Source organism: Carcharodon carcharias, chromosome 1 (genome assembly GCF_017639515.1).
Source record: "Carcharodon carcharias isolate sCarCar2 chromosome 1, sCarCar2.pri, whole genome shotgun sequence".
In the NCBI taxonomy this organism is placed as follows: Eukaryota; Metazoa; Chordata; class Chondrichthyes; order Lamniformes; family Lamnidae; genus Carcharodon; species Carcharodon carcharias.
In genome coordinates this window covers 153,062,327-153,076,464 of record NC_054467.1, presented here as the reverse complement: position 1 = coordinate 153,076,464, position 14,138 = coordinate 153,062,327, and the positions used below count along the sequence as shown (strand labels likewise).

The following is a 14,138-nucleotide window of genomic DNA, read 5'->3' as shown; positions in this document are numbered from 1 at the left end:
GGTGACCCCTTATTTTTAAACAGCGACAGTTAACATCAAACCCTCTGTCTCAAATGAGCAAGTAAATACATTACTTAACAGTAAATTCAAGATTTACTACAAGGCCAATATTTGTCAACTAGCAGCTACAGAATGAAAGCAGGAAACACTTCAGAACGTTTATAATCTATGATACTAGAAAGTCAAGTTATTGTTACAGTCTTCAATACTTAGAAGTCCTTTCTCACATTGTAGTGAGCCTGCAGCTATCAGTTCACTCTTGAATTTCCATGCGGCCTTGTTTTTTTAGCTTGATATTGTTGGCTTTGTTTATGCAATTAGAAGTTGTAAATTTAATTTATTGCTGATGGCAGAGTTCCATTAAGAGGCTGCGGCTGGATATAACTTATCTAGCAGCTACCACACTCAGGAAATAACCAACCACTCTGGGTGATATCTGCCCACACATATTGTAGCCACCACACTGCTGGGCCCACACACTCAGCTGCTTACGTGTTTCGAGGTGTCTGACAGCTGCTCTTCAATCATCCCCACTACTTGGGCAAATGTAGGTCTTCTTAAAGCATCAGAGTCCCAGCAAGCTTTCATGACTTCATACCTGTGGGATTGAAATATTACTCTGTAAACAGTAACATTAAAGGGGAAACAAATTCATGAAAGACAGTAGTTGGCACAACCCAAGTTCTTGCACAGGACATAAAGTAAGTTTTTATTTTGGTTATTCATTTGTTTAGATGTTAACTCTTGAATCTTGAGAGAAAAAACTTTCATTGAAACAATGATGGAAAGGTACCTGAGAAAGGTCAGAGGGGAAAAAGCTACAGGGTTTTTGATTTTATGATGGAAGTATTTAGCATTTTAAATGTTTATTTTCCTCTCCTGTTGTTCTGATTTTGTCAGGTTACCAACTTTGCAAAGAGGAGGATATGGGACCTATTTTCAAGGCTCGTTGAATTAAATCAATTACATCAAGTCCACATCACAGAAAGAGGCCCATTGGCCCAACAGGGCCAAGGGGGAATGCCTACATGAGCCTCTCTCACCCTTTTTCATCTTAACCTTCTCAACATATCCTTCTTGTTCCCTTCTCCCTCACATTGTCTGACTTCTCCTTACATGCATCTATATTATTTATCTCAGCTATTCCCTGTGGTATCGTGTTTACTATCTTACCACTCTTTGGAATAGAGGTTTCTCCTGAATTCCCTATTTGACTTATTAGTGATTAGCTTAAGGCCTCTAGTTTTTCCATAAAATGGAAAAGTTCTCCATGCTCACTCCATCGACCCTATGATAAACTTCCATTATCTTCAGATCACCCCTCAGCCTTCTCTTCTCTAGAGAAAGAATTCATGCGGAGTGTAGTCAACGGGATACTAGTAAACTTTTTATTTAATTTTAATTTAAAATAATCAATTATAATGTAAGACTACATTAATTAATTAGCATAAAAAACTAAAGCCATTTTGATAATTTATCATAAAATATAATCAGTATTTAGTTAATTAATCAGTTCTGGGGATAAAGTTAAAATTAAATAACAAGAGTAGTAACATTAAAGGGTTCCCATGTTTCAGTAACTTAAAATTTGAGAAATAATAAGAGCTAAGTAAAAAATAGTTAAGTTAACCTGCCTATAAAATAAAATTATCTCAACACAGGGGCAGCAGCTGATTGATGAGAATTTATTTCAGTCCTAAATGCATTTCTGTTAAGTCAGTTAATAGCCTAATAATTAGAGGCATGGCAGGGCAACACGGTCCTGTGGGGTGTACATCTTGTTCTACATGGGAACTGCAGGATGCTTCTCATGTCCTGGACAACCACATGTACAGGAAGTGTCAGCTGGAGGGGTTTCAGAGCTACACCAACAGTTGGAGTTCCTATGATACATCTGCAAAGCTGAAAGTTTTGTGCATGGCATGATTCTGGATGTGGACACCCTGCAGCTTAAGGGTGTGCAGCCAGTTTTTCAAGGAGGACCAGGCAGGCAGGTAGTGCAGGAGTCTCCTGAGTGCATCTCGTTCTCCAACTGATATTCAGTTCTGAATACTGTTGAGAACGATGCTTCATCTGGGGAGTGCAGCCAGCGCCAAGTTCATGGCACCAAGGCTAGCTCAGGTGTACAGAGGGAACAGGAGGAGGATTTGGAAAACAATAGAGATTGGGGATTCTATAGCTAGGGGAACAAACAAGTGGCAGCAAACTTGAATCCAGGATGGCACATTACCTCCCAGGTGCGAGATCTAGGATGTCACTGAATGGCTGCAGAGTGTCCTCAGGGGAGAAGGTGAAGAGCTGGCAGTCATGGTCCATACCAGTACCAATGACATAGGTAGAAAGAGAGATGAGGTGTTGCAGGCAAGTTTTAGGAAGTAGATTGGCAAATAGGACCTCAAAGGCAGTAATCTCCACATTGCTTCCTATGCCAGGTACTAGTGAATATAGAAAGAGGAGGATAGAAACAATGGATGTGTGGGTGGAAATTTAATGTAGAAGGAAGAGCTACAGGTTCTTGGGACTGGTTCTGGAAGAGGAGGGACCTGTACAGATCTTTTAGTTATAATGGGTCATAATTTCTGATGGAGTAGCAATTGAGTTCAATTGCACTCCACTCAAAATTACTTACCTGGAAATCCAGGTGATCCTATGTCACCGATCTTCTGACTCAGGCCAAGTGATATCTGTGTAGTGCAGTGCGCTCCCGGGGCCTACAGTCAAGGGTGGTTCAGTTGAAGTAGGGAAACCATACTGGCGTTTTACAGCACTAGTTGCCATAAACCAGGTAAGTTTAAGGGTCCAAACAGGTTTAAAGGTCTTTGACAAGCCAGGGAGAAGGTAAATGTATATGCTAATTGGTTAGGACTTGCTGGGGTGGAGGTGGTATATCAGGAGTTGGGCGGATATTGGGGGGGTGGGCTAGGGAATCCAGTTGGGGGCATAGTCCCAGGGGATTGTGTGGGTAGTCCAGGGATAGGGGGAATTCTGTGGGTAGTCCCATGTGGGGGAGAGGTTTTTGGGGGTCTCCGGGGGGAGGGGGGGAAGGATCAGGGGTTTGGGGGAAACCCATGGGGGTTCGGAGGTTAACCCCAGGGATTGTCAGGGGTCGGGGGAGTCCCGGGGCGGGGGGGGGGGGGGTGTGGTGGAGGGTGGGGCAGTCCCATGGGGAGTTGGGGTGGGTCAGTGCTATAGTTACCCAGGAGCTAGAAGTGGTTTTAATTCTTCTAACTTTTTTCTGCGTAACTATTACTGTAACGCAGTCAGAACCATTGGAACTTTGCAATTTAAATTGCATTATCGGATGGTTTCCAGTGTAGGACAATTGCCCATTGGAACTTTGAACTTCCCTGGCAATTGCCATGCAGTCCTTACCTGGGAACTTCCAGGGGAGCAGGATGGTGGTGGTTCTCCAGCGCATCTTTGGGGTGACGCTTCTCCCCCAGATACACTACCCTGGAGCTCGGAAGTTACAGCCCAATCTCTGTTCTGGTATCAACATTGAGAATCTTTTCTGCACCTTCTCCATTGGCTCCATATTAATTTTATAATAAAACAACAAGAGTAACTTGTATTTATAAAGTGCCTTTGACATAGTAAAACATGCCAAGGCACATCACAGGAAAGTGGTCAAACAAAATTTCACTCCAAGTGTGGTCTAACGAATGTTCTATTCAAGCTTAATATGGCTTCCTTGCTTTTTAATTCTGTCCCTCTAGAAATGAATCTTGGTGCTTGTTTTGATAATGGGCTGTATTTAATGTCACTACTTTTGGTAATTTGTGTATCTGTATCTCTTTGCTCCTCTACCTCTTTCATACTTTTACAACCCAAGCAGAATGTGGAGTCCTTATTCTTCCTACCCAAATACACTACCCCTCACCTAGATTGAAATTCATTTTTCAATAAAGTATCCACTCTGTAAGTTTATTGATGCCGTCTTGTATTTTGTCCTATTTGCTGCATGATATTAACTATAGCCCCATATTTGCTGGTGCTCATAAGTATAGAAATTATACTCCCACTTCCTGAGTCCAAACTATTAATATAAATGGTGCACAGTGGTCTCAACTCCAATCTCTGTGGAAAACTACTTCCTACTTTGGCCAGTCTCCACAGTTATCCTTAACTTCTACTCCCTGTTTTTCTGTTTTGTAGCCAGTTTCCTATCTATTCTGCTACTTGTTCTCCATATGCTTTGACCAGCCATGAGTCTAATACATCCTGCCTTCAACAAGGCCTTTTGAAAACCCAAATATATTACATGTACTACATTACAATTGTATACCCATTTGATACATTTTCAAAGAATTCAATAAAGCTGGTCAAGCACGACCTTCACTTTTGAAATTGGTGCTGACTACTCATTATTGCATTTTTGGTTTCTCAATTTTTTTTTTTACTATGACTTTGAGTAAAAATTCAACAATCTTTCCTACCATTGCCAAGTTAACTGGTCTATGGTACTCTGGACTTCTTCTGGCAACAACATTAGTTGTCCGCCAGTCCCATTTGGCTATTCCCTTTCTTAATGAATTGTTTTATGTATGTAATTGTGCCTCTACTCTTTCTTCCCAAACATTTTTATTAATATATGAGTGCAATCCATCTGGACATTGGTTTCATCCTCTCTAAGTTTAATTAGCTTGTCAATTGTCATCCCTTTTCAACTTAAATTTATTTATATTCTTTTTGAACTCTTTTTTAATGTCATGTTCTCCTTGTAGTCTCCATGGGAAACACTGAGGCAAAGTAACAAATTAATATTTTTGCCATTTGTTGTCATTGCCCTATCCCATACTGATTTTACTTTCGTTATTTATGAATCTATTGTATACTTTTCCATTTCATTTTACTTCTGATAAAAGAGACATGCCGTCGAAGCTTTTTGTCTTGCACCCATCAAGACCGATATGCAAGAATACCAAATCTCAAAGGGAACAACAATTTATACTGCAGTATATGCAGCATAAATTGTTCCTTTTAAGATTTGGTATTCTTGCTAATCTGTCCTGAAGAGAACAAGATGAAAAGCTTTGACAGCATGTCTCTTTTATCAGTAATACCCATGTTCTGTACTACCAAGCAACTGCTTCTTCTTATCTTCCTTGATAATTTAGTTTCACAGTTATGCTTTGTCTTCCTAATTTTTATATAACTTTTTCCTATTACTTTCATCTTTGTCATATTTATGTCTTTCTTGGTCATTAGTTGAAACCTTATTATATTATAATCATTCTTGCCTATATGTTCCTTTGCATTTACGTTCTTTCTCCTCCTCCAAAACAACTCTGAATCAGCCTCTTGGTGATAAGGAAGAATGAGTTGAAACATTGTATTTTCGGATTGTCTAACTCCATACACATACCTTTGTCTCATATCACTTAATACCTTTGGATAACAAAAAGCTATCAATTTCAGATTTAAAATTTACACCTCAGCTGACATTAATTGCTGTTTGCTGAAGAGAGCTTCAAACTTCTACCACTTTTTGTGTGTAGAAGTGTTTCCTAATTTCACTCCTGGAAGGTTTGGCTACAATTTTTAGACTATTCCCCATCGACCTAGACCCACCAACAAACAGAAATGGGTTCTCTCTATCTATGCAACTGCTCCCCTTCTACTCATTGCTTCCCCATGCAGCATTTTGGGGAATCAAATGTGTTTCCTTCAGTTCTTCAAAGCCATATCCCATGCACAGTGCCATTTTCATACGCAAAGTGATATTTAATTAAGGCAGTGCTTCCTAAACATTTTCTCAGTGTAACCCCATTTTAACGCTTCAGGCTTGGTGTGATCCCAGAGTGAAAATTTGGGGGATACAAGAGTTGTCCAGCAGCAGTTGGGAAACACAGTTTGGAAACATCCGATTAAACATCAATGCATAATAATAAGGGTACCTTTTATCTGTTCATTCCTGACAAATATTGCATACGGCTTGCAGAATAAATTGGAGTTCATTGATGTTGGTTGTAAGCAAATAGAAAGAGTAACATCTATATTTAATGATTAGGATGGGGGGAAGCAGTGGGAAAGTGGACATGTCACACAGTGCAGTGGCAGGGCATTGCTGCTCAGCTGAAGAAATAGTAGCCATATTTATAAGAAGATTCCTCGGTAATCTCTTAAAGAGTGTTTGGACTCCTGGTTAAATCTTTCTCCGAATTGAAAGACCAACTGTTTTGAGTTCAAAAAGGGCACAGAGAGCAACAGAGACTTCAATTCAAAAGGGAATGGAGAGAAATGGGGACTTCAGTTCGAAAAGGGGATGGAGAGCGGCAGAGACTTCAGCTCAAAAAGGGCACAGAGAGCAGCGGAGACATCAGCTCAAAAAGGGGATGGAGAGCAGCGGAGACTTCAGCTCAAAAAGGGGATGGAGAGCAGCAAGTCTGAGGACCAACCAGGATCTGAGAAAAGCCAAAGTCTGGGATCACAGGGAAACAGGTGAGTGATTGGTTGGGGCGCATTTTCCTTGTTTATCTTTCAAAATTCAGGTACTTTATTATAATTGTAAGGTTTTATAAGGTTTATAGTTAAGACTCGTGACCACGACTAATGTATGCTAAGTATTGGTAGGGTTTATCAATATTGCTATGGTCTATTAATAGTAAATGTTACTAGTATTGGTATATCTTTATTAATATTAGTAAAGTTTATTACCAGCAGTAAGGTTTAGTCACAGTCACAACAGTTAATAGAGAAATGGCAGCGCCTCTCCAACCTCGAGAGTATCCATCCTGTGCTATGTGGAGACTTCAAGATGCCTCCCATGTCCTAGATTACTATTTGTGCAGGAAGTTTCATCCACTGCAGCAGCTTCAGCTCCAGGTATGGAGCTTCAGCAGTAGCTAAGGTCATTGCAGAGCCTACATGAGGTTGAGAGCTACGTGGATAATATGTTTATAGATGTGGTCACCCTGCAGCTTAAGAATATGAAAGGAGAGAGTGAAGGAGTGACCGCCAGTCAATCAAAAAGGAACAGCAGGAAGAGCAGGAGTCTTCCGAGTGCCACCCACTCTCCAGCCAACATTCAGTTCTGAATATTGATTAGAATGATAGTTTACATGGGCGTGCAGCCACAGCCAAGTCTATAACACCACAGGTGGCTCAGTTGCACAGGAGGGCACACAGAAGTCTGGAAGAGCAATAGTGATAGGTGATTTGACAGTTAGGGCTATAGATAGGCGTTTCTGTAGCCCTAGACATCAATCCAGGATGGAACATTGTCTGCATAGTGCCAACCTGAATGGCTGCAGAGCAACCTGAGGAAGGAGGCTGAACAACCAGCAGTTGTTTTATTTATGGAATGTGGCCATCGCAGGCTAGGCCAGGATTTATTGCCATCCCCAAATGCCCTTGAGAAAGTGGTGCCTTCTCGAACCACTGCAGTCCCTGTGGTGTAGGTACACCCAGAGTGCTGTTAGGGAGAAAGCTCTATGACTTTGACCCAGCAAGAGTGAAGGAATGGCAATATAGTTCCAAGTCAAGATGGTGTGTGGCTTGGAAGGGAACTTCCAGGTGGTGGTGTTCCCATCTATTTGCTGCCCTTGTCATTCTAGATGGTAGTGGTCGTGGGTTTGGAAGGTGCTGTCTAAGGAGCCTTGGTGAATTCCTGCAGTGCATCTTGTAAATGGCAGGCACTGCTGCCACTGTTTATCAGCAGTCGAGGGAGTGAATGCTTGTGGAAGGGCTGCCAATCAAGAGGGCCGCTTCATTGTAGATGGTGTCAAGCTTCTTGAGTGTTGTAGGAGCTGCACTCATCCAGGCAAGTGGGGAGCATTCCATCACACTCCTGACTTGTGCCTTGTAGATGGTGAACAGCCTTTGGGGAGTCAGGAGATGAGTTACTTGCTGCAGGATTCCTAGCCTCTGACCTGCTCTTGTAGTCACAGTATTTATATGGCTAGTCAGTTCAGTTTCTGGTCAATGGTCACCCCCAGGATGTTGACAGTAGGGGATTCGGTGATGGTAATGCAATTGAATGTCAAGGGTCAATGGTTAGATACTCTCTTGTTGGAAGTGGTCATTCCCTGGCACTTGTGTGTCGCGAGCGTAACTTGCCACTTGACAGCCCAAGCCTGGATATTGTCCAAGTCTTGCTGCATTTAGACTTGGGCTGCTTCAGTATCCAATGATACTGAACATTGTGCAATCATCAGCAAATATCCCCACTTCTGATCTTATGATGGAAGAAAGATGATTGATGAAGCAACTGAAGATGGTTGGGCCTAGGACACTACCCTGAGGAACCCCTGCAGTGATGTCCTGGAACTGAGATGATTGACCTCCAACAACCACAACCATCTTCCTTTGTGCTGTATATAACTCCAACCAGCAGAGAGTTTTCCCCGATTCCCATTGACTCCAGTTTTGTTAGGGCTCCTTGTTGCCACATTCGGTCAAATGCGGCCTTGATGTCATGGGCAGTTACTCTCACCTCACCTCTGGAGTTCAGCTCTTTGGTCCATGTTTGAACCAAGGCTGTAATGAGGTCAGGAGCTGTGCAGCCTTGGCAAAACCCAAACAGAGCATCAGTGAGCAGGTTATTGCTAAGCAAGTGCCACTTGATAGCATGGTTGATGACCCCTTCCATTTCTTTACTGATGATTGAGAGTAGGCTGATGGGGCAGTAATTGGACGGGTTGGATTTGTCCTTCTTTTTGTGTACAGGACACACCTGGGCAAGTTTCCACATAGCCAGGTAGGTGCCAGTGTTGTAGCTGTAATGGAACAGCTTGGCTAGGGATACAGTAAATTCTGGAGCACTAGTCTTCAATACTATTACCGGAATATTGTCAGGGCCCATAGACTTTGCAGTATCCAATGCCTTCAGTCATTTCTTGATATCATGTGTTGTGAATAGAATTGGCTGAAGACTAGCATCTGTGATGCTGGAGACCTCTGGAGGAGGCTGAGATGCATCATCCACTCAGCACTTCTGGCTGAAGATTGTTGCAAATGCTTCAGCCTTATCTTTTGCATTGATGTGCTGGGCTCCCCCATGATTGAGGATGGGTATATTTGTGGAGCCTCCTCCACTGAGTTATTTACCACCACCATTCATGACTGGATGTGCCAGTACTGCAGAGTTTAGATCTGATCCATTGGTTATGGAATCGCTTGGCTCTATCTATCGCTTGCTGCTTATGCTGTTTGGCATGCAAGTAGTCCTATGTTGTAGCTTCACCAAGTTGACACTTAATTCTAAGGTATGCCTGGTGCTGTTCCCAGCACCCCTCCTGTGCAGTTCATTGAACCAGGGTTGGTGGTAATGGTAGAGTGCGGGCTATGCCTGGCCATGAGGTTACAGATAGAGTACAATTCTGATGCTACTGATGGCCCACAGCACTTCATGGATGCCCAGTCTTGAGTTGCTAGATCTGTTCAAAATCTATCCCATTTAACATGGTAGTAGTGTCACACAACACGATAGAGGGTATCCTCAATGGGAAGGCAGGACTTTGTCTCCAAAAGGACTGTGCGGTGGTAAATTCTACCGATGCGTTCAAGAACAGGTGCACCTGCGGCAGGCAGGTTGAAGAGGATAAGGTCAAGGATGCTCTTCCTTCTTGTTGGTTCCCTCAGCACCTGCTGCAGATCCAGTCTAGCAGCTATGTCCTTTAGGACTCGGCAGCTCAGTCAGGAGTGGCGCTGCTGAGCCACTCTCAGTGATGAATATAGAAGTTCCCCATCCAGAGCATATTCTATGCCCTTACCGTTCTCAGTGCTTCCTCCAAGTGGTTTCCAACATGGAGGAGCAGATTCATCAGCTGAGGGGGGACGGTACGTGGTAATCAGCAGGAAGTTTCCTTGCCCGTGTTTGACCTGATGCCATGAGACACCACTGGGTCCAGAGTCAATGTTGAGGACTTCCAGGGCAGTTCCCTCCCAACTGCATACCACTGTGCCACCATCTCGGCAACACAGAGCTACAACATAGGACATATCCAGGGGTGTTGATGGTGGTGTCTGGGACATTATCTGTAAGATACAATTCCATGAGTATAACTATGTCAGGCTGTTGCTTGACTAATCTGTGGGACAGCTCTCCAAATTTTGACATTAGCCCCCAGATGTTAGTCAGGAGGACTTTGCAGGTTCGACAGGGCTGAGTTTGCCATTGATGATTTAGGTGCCTAGGTCAATGCCAGGCGGTCTGTCCAGTTTTATTGCTTTTAGACTTTTTAGGGGTTTGATGCAATTTGCTAGTCCATTTCAGAGGGCATTTAAGCTGTGGGTCTGAAGTCACATGTAGGCCAGACCAGGTAAGGACAGAAAGTTTGCATTGGTGAACCAGATGAGTTTTTACAACAATGATCGTCATTAGACTTTTAATTCCAGATTGAATTCAAATTCCATCCATCTGCCATAATAGGATTTGAACCCAGGTCCCTGGAAAATTACTTTGGGTCTCTGGATTACTAGTCTGGTGACAATACCATTACGCTACTGCTGCCCCTGCATGGTCTACATTGGTACCAATGATATAAGTAGAAAGAGGGATGTTGTCCTGTCATCTGATTTTAGGGAGCTAGGTAGAAAATTAGCAAGCAGCACCTCAAAGGTATTCATCTCTGGATTACCCCCAGTGCCACGTGCAATCTATTTGGCAAGAACTCAGGAATAAAAAGGTGCAATTACATTGCTTGGCATAATCTATAGGCCACCAATAAGCGGGAAGGATGTAGAAGAACAAGCCTGCAAAAACATTACAGAAAGGTGCAAAAATTCTAGAGTACTTATAATGGGGGACTTTAATTATCCAAATATAGACTGGGATAGCAGCAATGTAATGGGCAGAGAGGGACAAGAGTTCCTAGGGTATGCTCAGGAAAATTTTCTACAGCAGTACGTTTCCAGTCCAATGAGGAAGGAGGCACTGCTAGACCTGGTTCTTGGAAATGAGGTGGGCCAAGTAGATCAAATAGCAGTAGGTGAACATTTAGGGATCAGTGATCATTATATCATACATTTTAGGCTGACTATGGAAAAGGACAAAGAGTAGTTCAGAGTAAGAAAAATTAACTGGGGAAAGCCAACTTCAGCAGGGTAAGAACAGATCTGAGCTGAATAAATTGGAGTCAAAGATTGGCAGGAAAACGGTAGCAGATCAATGGGCTACCTTCAAAGAAGCAATGATTTGAGCACAGTCAAGGTATATTCCCTCGAAAGGGAAAAGTAGGGCAAACAAGTCCAGAGCCCCCTGGATGAAAAAGGGGATAGAAATTAAGATTAAAAAAAAAGTGTATTTATAACAAGTATCTAGTAGAAAATGCAATTGGAAACCAAGCTAAATATACAAAGTTCAGGGGACAGGTGAAGAAGCAAATAAGAGAAATAAAGAGGGAGTATGAAAAGAGACTGGTAGCTATCATAAAACAGAACTAAAGTCTTGTAGAGGTACATAAATAGTATAACAGTGATAAAAGGAGGAATAGGGCTGACTAAGGACCAAAAAGGGGATTTACACATGGAGGCAGAGGGCATAGCTGAGGTACTAAATGAATACTTTGCATCTGTATTTATCAAAGTAGAAGATGCTAATCAGGCAATGGTAAAAGATGAGATAATTCAGACACTAGATAGGTTTAAAATTGAAAAGAAAGATGTATTAGAGAGGTTACCAGTACTTAAAGTTGATAAGGTACCGGGACCCCATGAGGTGCACCCAAGGATCTTGAAGGAAATGAAAGTGGGAATTGCGAAGGCACTGACCATAATTCTTCAATCTTCTTTGTAATCAGGGGTGGTCCCAGAGGACTAGAGAATTGCATACATTATACCCTTGTTTAAAAAAGGATGTAAGGATTAGCCTAGCAGCTGCAGGCCACTCAGTTTAACTTCAGTGGTGGGGAAACTATTAGAAGCAATAATATGGGAGAAAATTAATAATCACCTGGACAAATGTGAGTTGACTATGGAGAGCCAGCCTGGATTTCTTAAGGGAAGATCATATTTAACTAACTTTGAGTTTTTGAAGAGGCAACAGAGAGACTTGTGAGCAAAGTTATAGCTCATGGAACAAAAGGGATAGTAGCAACATGGATACAACATTGGCTGATGTATAGGAGACAGAGGATAGTGGTTAATCAATGTTTTTCAGGCTGGAGGAAGGTTTGTGGTGGAGTTCCCAAGGGGTCAGTGTTGGGACTCTTGCTTTACTTGATATATATCAATGACCTAGATCTTGGTTTACAGGGCACAATTTCAAAGTTTGCGGATGTTACAATACTTGAAAGAATTGTGAACGATGAGGAGGGTAGTGCAGAACTTCAAAGGGGCATAGATAGGTTGGTGGAATGGGCAGACAGGTGACAGATGACGTTCAATTTAGAGAAGTGTGAAGTGATTCATGCTGGTAGGAAGCACATGGAGAGAACATACAGAATAAAGGGTACAACTCTAAAGAGGGTGCAGGAGCAGAGGGACCTGGTGTATATGTGCATAAATCATTCAAGGTGACAGGACAGATTGAGAGAGCAGTTAATAATGTATACAATATCCTGGGTTTTATTAATAGGGGCATAGAGTACAAGATCAGGGAAGTTATGTTGAATTTGTATAAATCACTCAGCTGGAGTATTGCGTCTAGTCCTGGGCACCGGACTTCAGGAAGGTTGTGAAGGCATTAGAGAGGATGCAGAAAAGGTTCATGAGAATGATTCCAGGAATGAGGTACTTCAGTTATGAAGGTTGGAGAAGTTAGAATTGTTTTCCTTAGAGAAAAGAAGGCTGAGAGGGTATTTGATAGAGGAACTCAAAATCATAAGGTGTTACCACTCGTGAAAGGATTGAGAATGAGAGGGTACAAATTTAAAGTAATTAGCAAAAGAAGCAAAAATGATATGAAGAGAAACTGTTTTACGCAGCGAGAGGTTAGGGTTTGGAATGCACTGCCTGAGACTGGTGGAGGCAGGTTCAATTGAAGTATTCAAAGGGAAATTAGGCTATTATTTGAAAATGAAGAAAGTGCAGAGTTATGGGAAGGAGGCAGGGGTGTGCTGCTAGGTGAGCTGCTCAAATGTAGAGCTGATGTAGACACGATGGGCCAAATGGCATCCTTCTGCGCCATAACAATTCTGTGATTCTGTGATGATAAATATTCCAATTGTAATTGTATTTATTTTATATTGTGCGTTCATATCCACAGGGCATTTTAAATTGTTGATTAGTTGTTTTGAGGCATAGTCATTGTTGCTAAGTAGGTAAATGTGGCAGCAAATTTAAGCAGTTAATCTGCTTTTGATTGCATTGGTTCAGGGATGAATGTAAGTGACGACAATGGGTGCATCATACCAGCTATCTTTCAAATACACCTGAACAAAGAGGGCCTCATTGTAACAGCACATCTGACTCCAATAACAGAGCAGTCTTCAGTACTACGCTAATTATGTGCTCCAGTCCTGGAGCAGGATTTGAAACCATAACCTTTTAAATTAGAGAATCTACTACTTAACCAAAATAACATTTAAATGTTCCCATTAGTATGGCACTTATTGTAGTAAGAACATTATCACGTTACATAGATTTAGACAGTTGGACAAGTTAGCCATCGTTTTGTATATTTTATCTTCAGCCTGCCTCCATTTGCAATGATCACACGGGAACACAAGCAAAAGGAAAATTATGTACAGCATTTGTAGTCAACTGTCACCTCATTTACAATGGTCAGAAAAATCACATGCACAACTCATAAGCAAACTTTACTATTACTGTAAATTACAGCTGGCTGAAGGCTGAGGTTGTAACACCTGACTAAATTGATGCATAGCACCATGACTTCCCATCATCTAAACAAAAGCGCTAATCTCCAACACCAAACAAGTATCACACGTGTGCATACTTTGGCTTACTGACAATGAATTACTAAGTTGGACACTGGTTACTGTTGAAGTCTGGCAAGATATCAAGCTTTTGTCTGAGCAAGCCCTTACACACAAAGAGAAAGGATATCCATAAAAAAGGCAGTTTGTGCTGTAACCAGTTCGAGAAAATCAATTACTTACAATTCAGTAGATGCAAGTTCAGGACTCAGCATCCTGTAGCCTTCCTTGATCATTTTATAGAACTTGTTGTCCACAGGAATGCCAGGATAAGGGCTGCTCCCTATAGTGAAAGGATGTAAAACCATTTACTACAGA

At 42.0% G+C, this 14,138-nt stretch overlaps 1 protein-coding gene across 2 annotated transcripts in view; it reads right to left on the bottom strand.

Moving 5' to 3' along the window:
* Window positions 1–14,138, bottom strand: part of LOC121283956 (mast/stem cell growth factor receptor Kit-like) — a 128,210-nt gene that overhangs the window by 13,971 nt on the left and 100,101 nt on the right. For both annotated transcript variants that reach the window (XM_041198777.1, XM_041198787.1), the window contains exons 19-20: window positions 14,004–14,103; window positions 493–598 (exon numbers count right to left, since the gene is read on the bottom strand). In XM_041198777.1, the coding sequence (XP_041054711.1) occupies window positions 493–598; window positions 14,004–14,103 (206 nt within the window). The remainder of the gene's footprint in view (window positions 1–492; window positions 599–14,003; window positions 14,104–14,138) is intronic.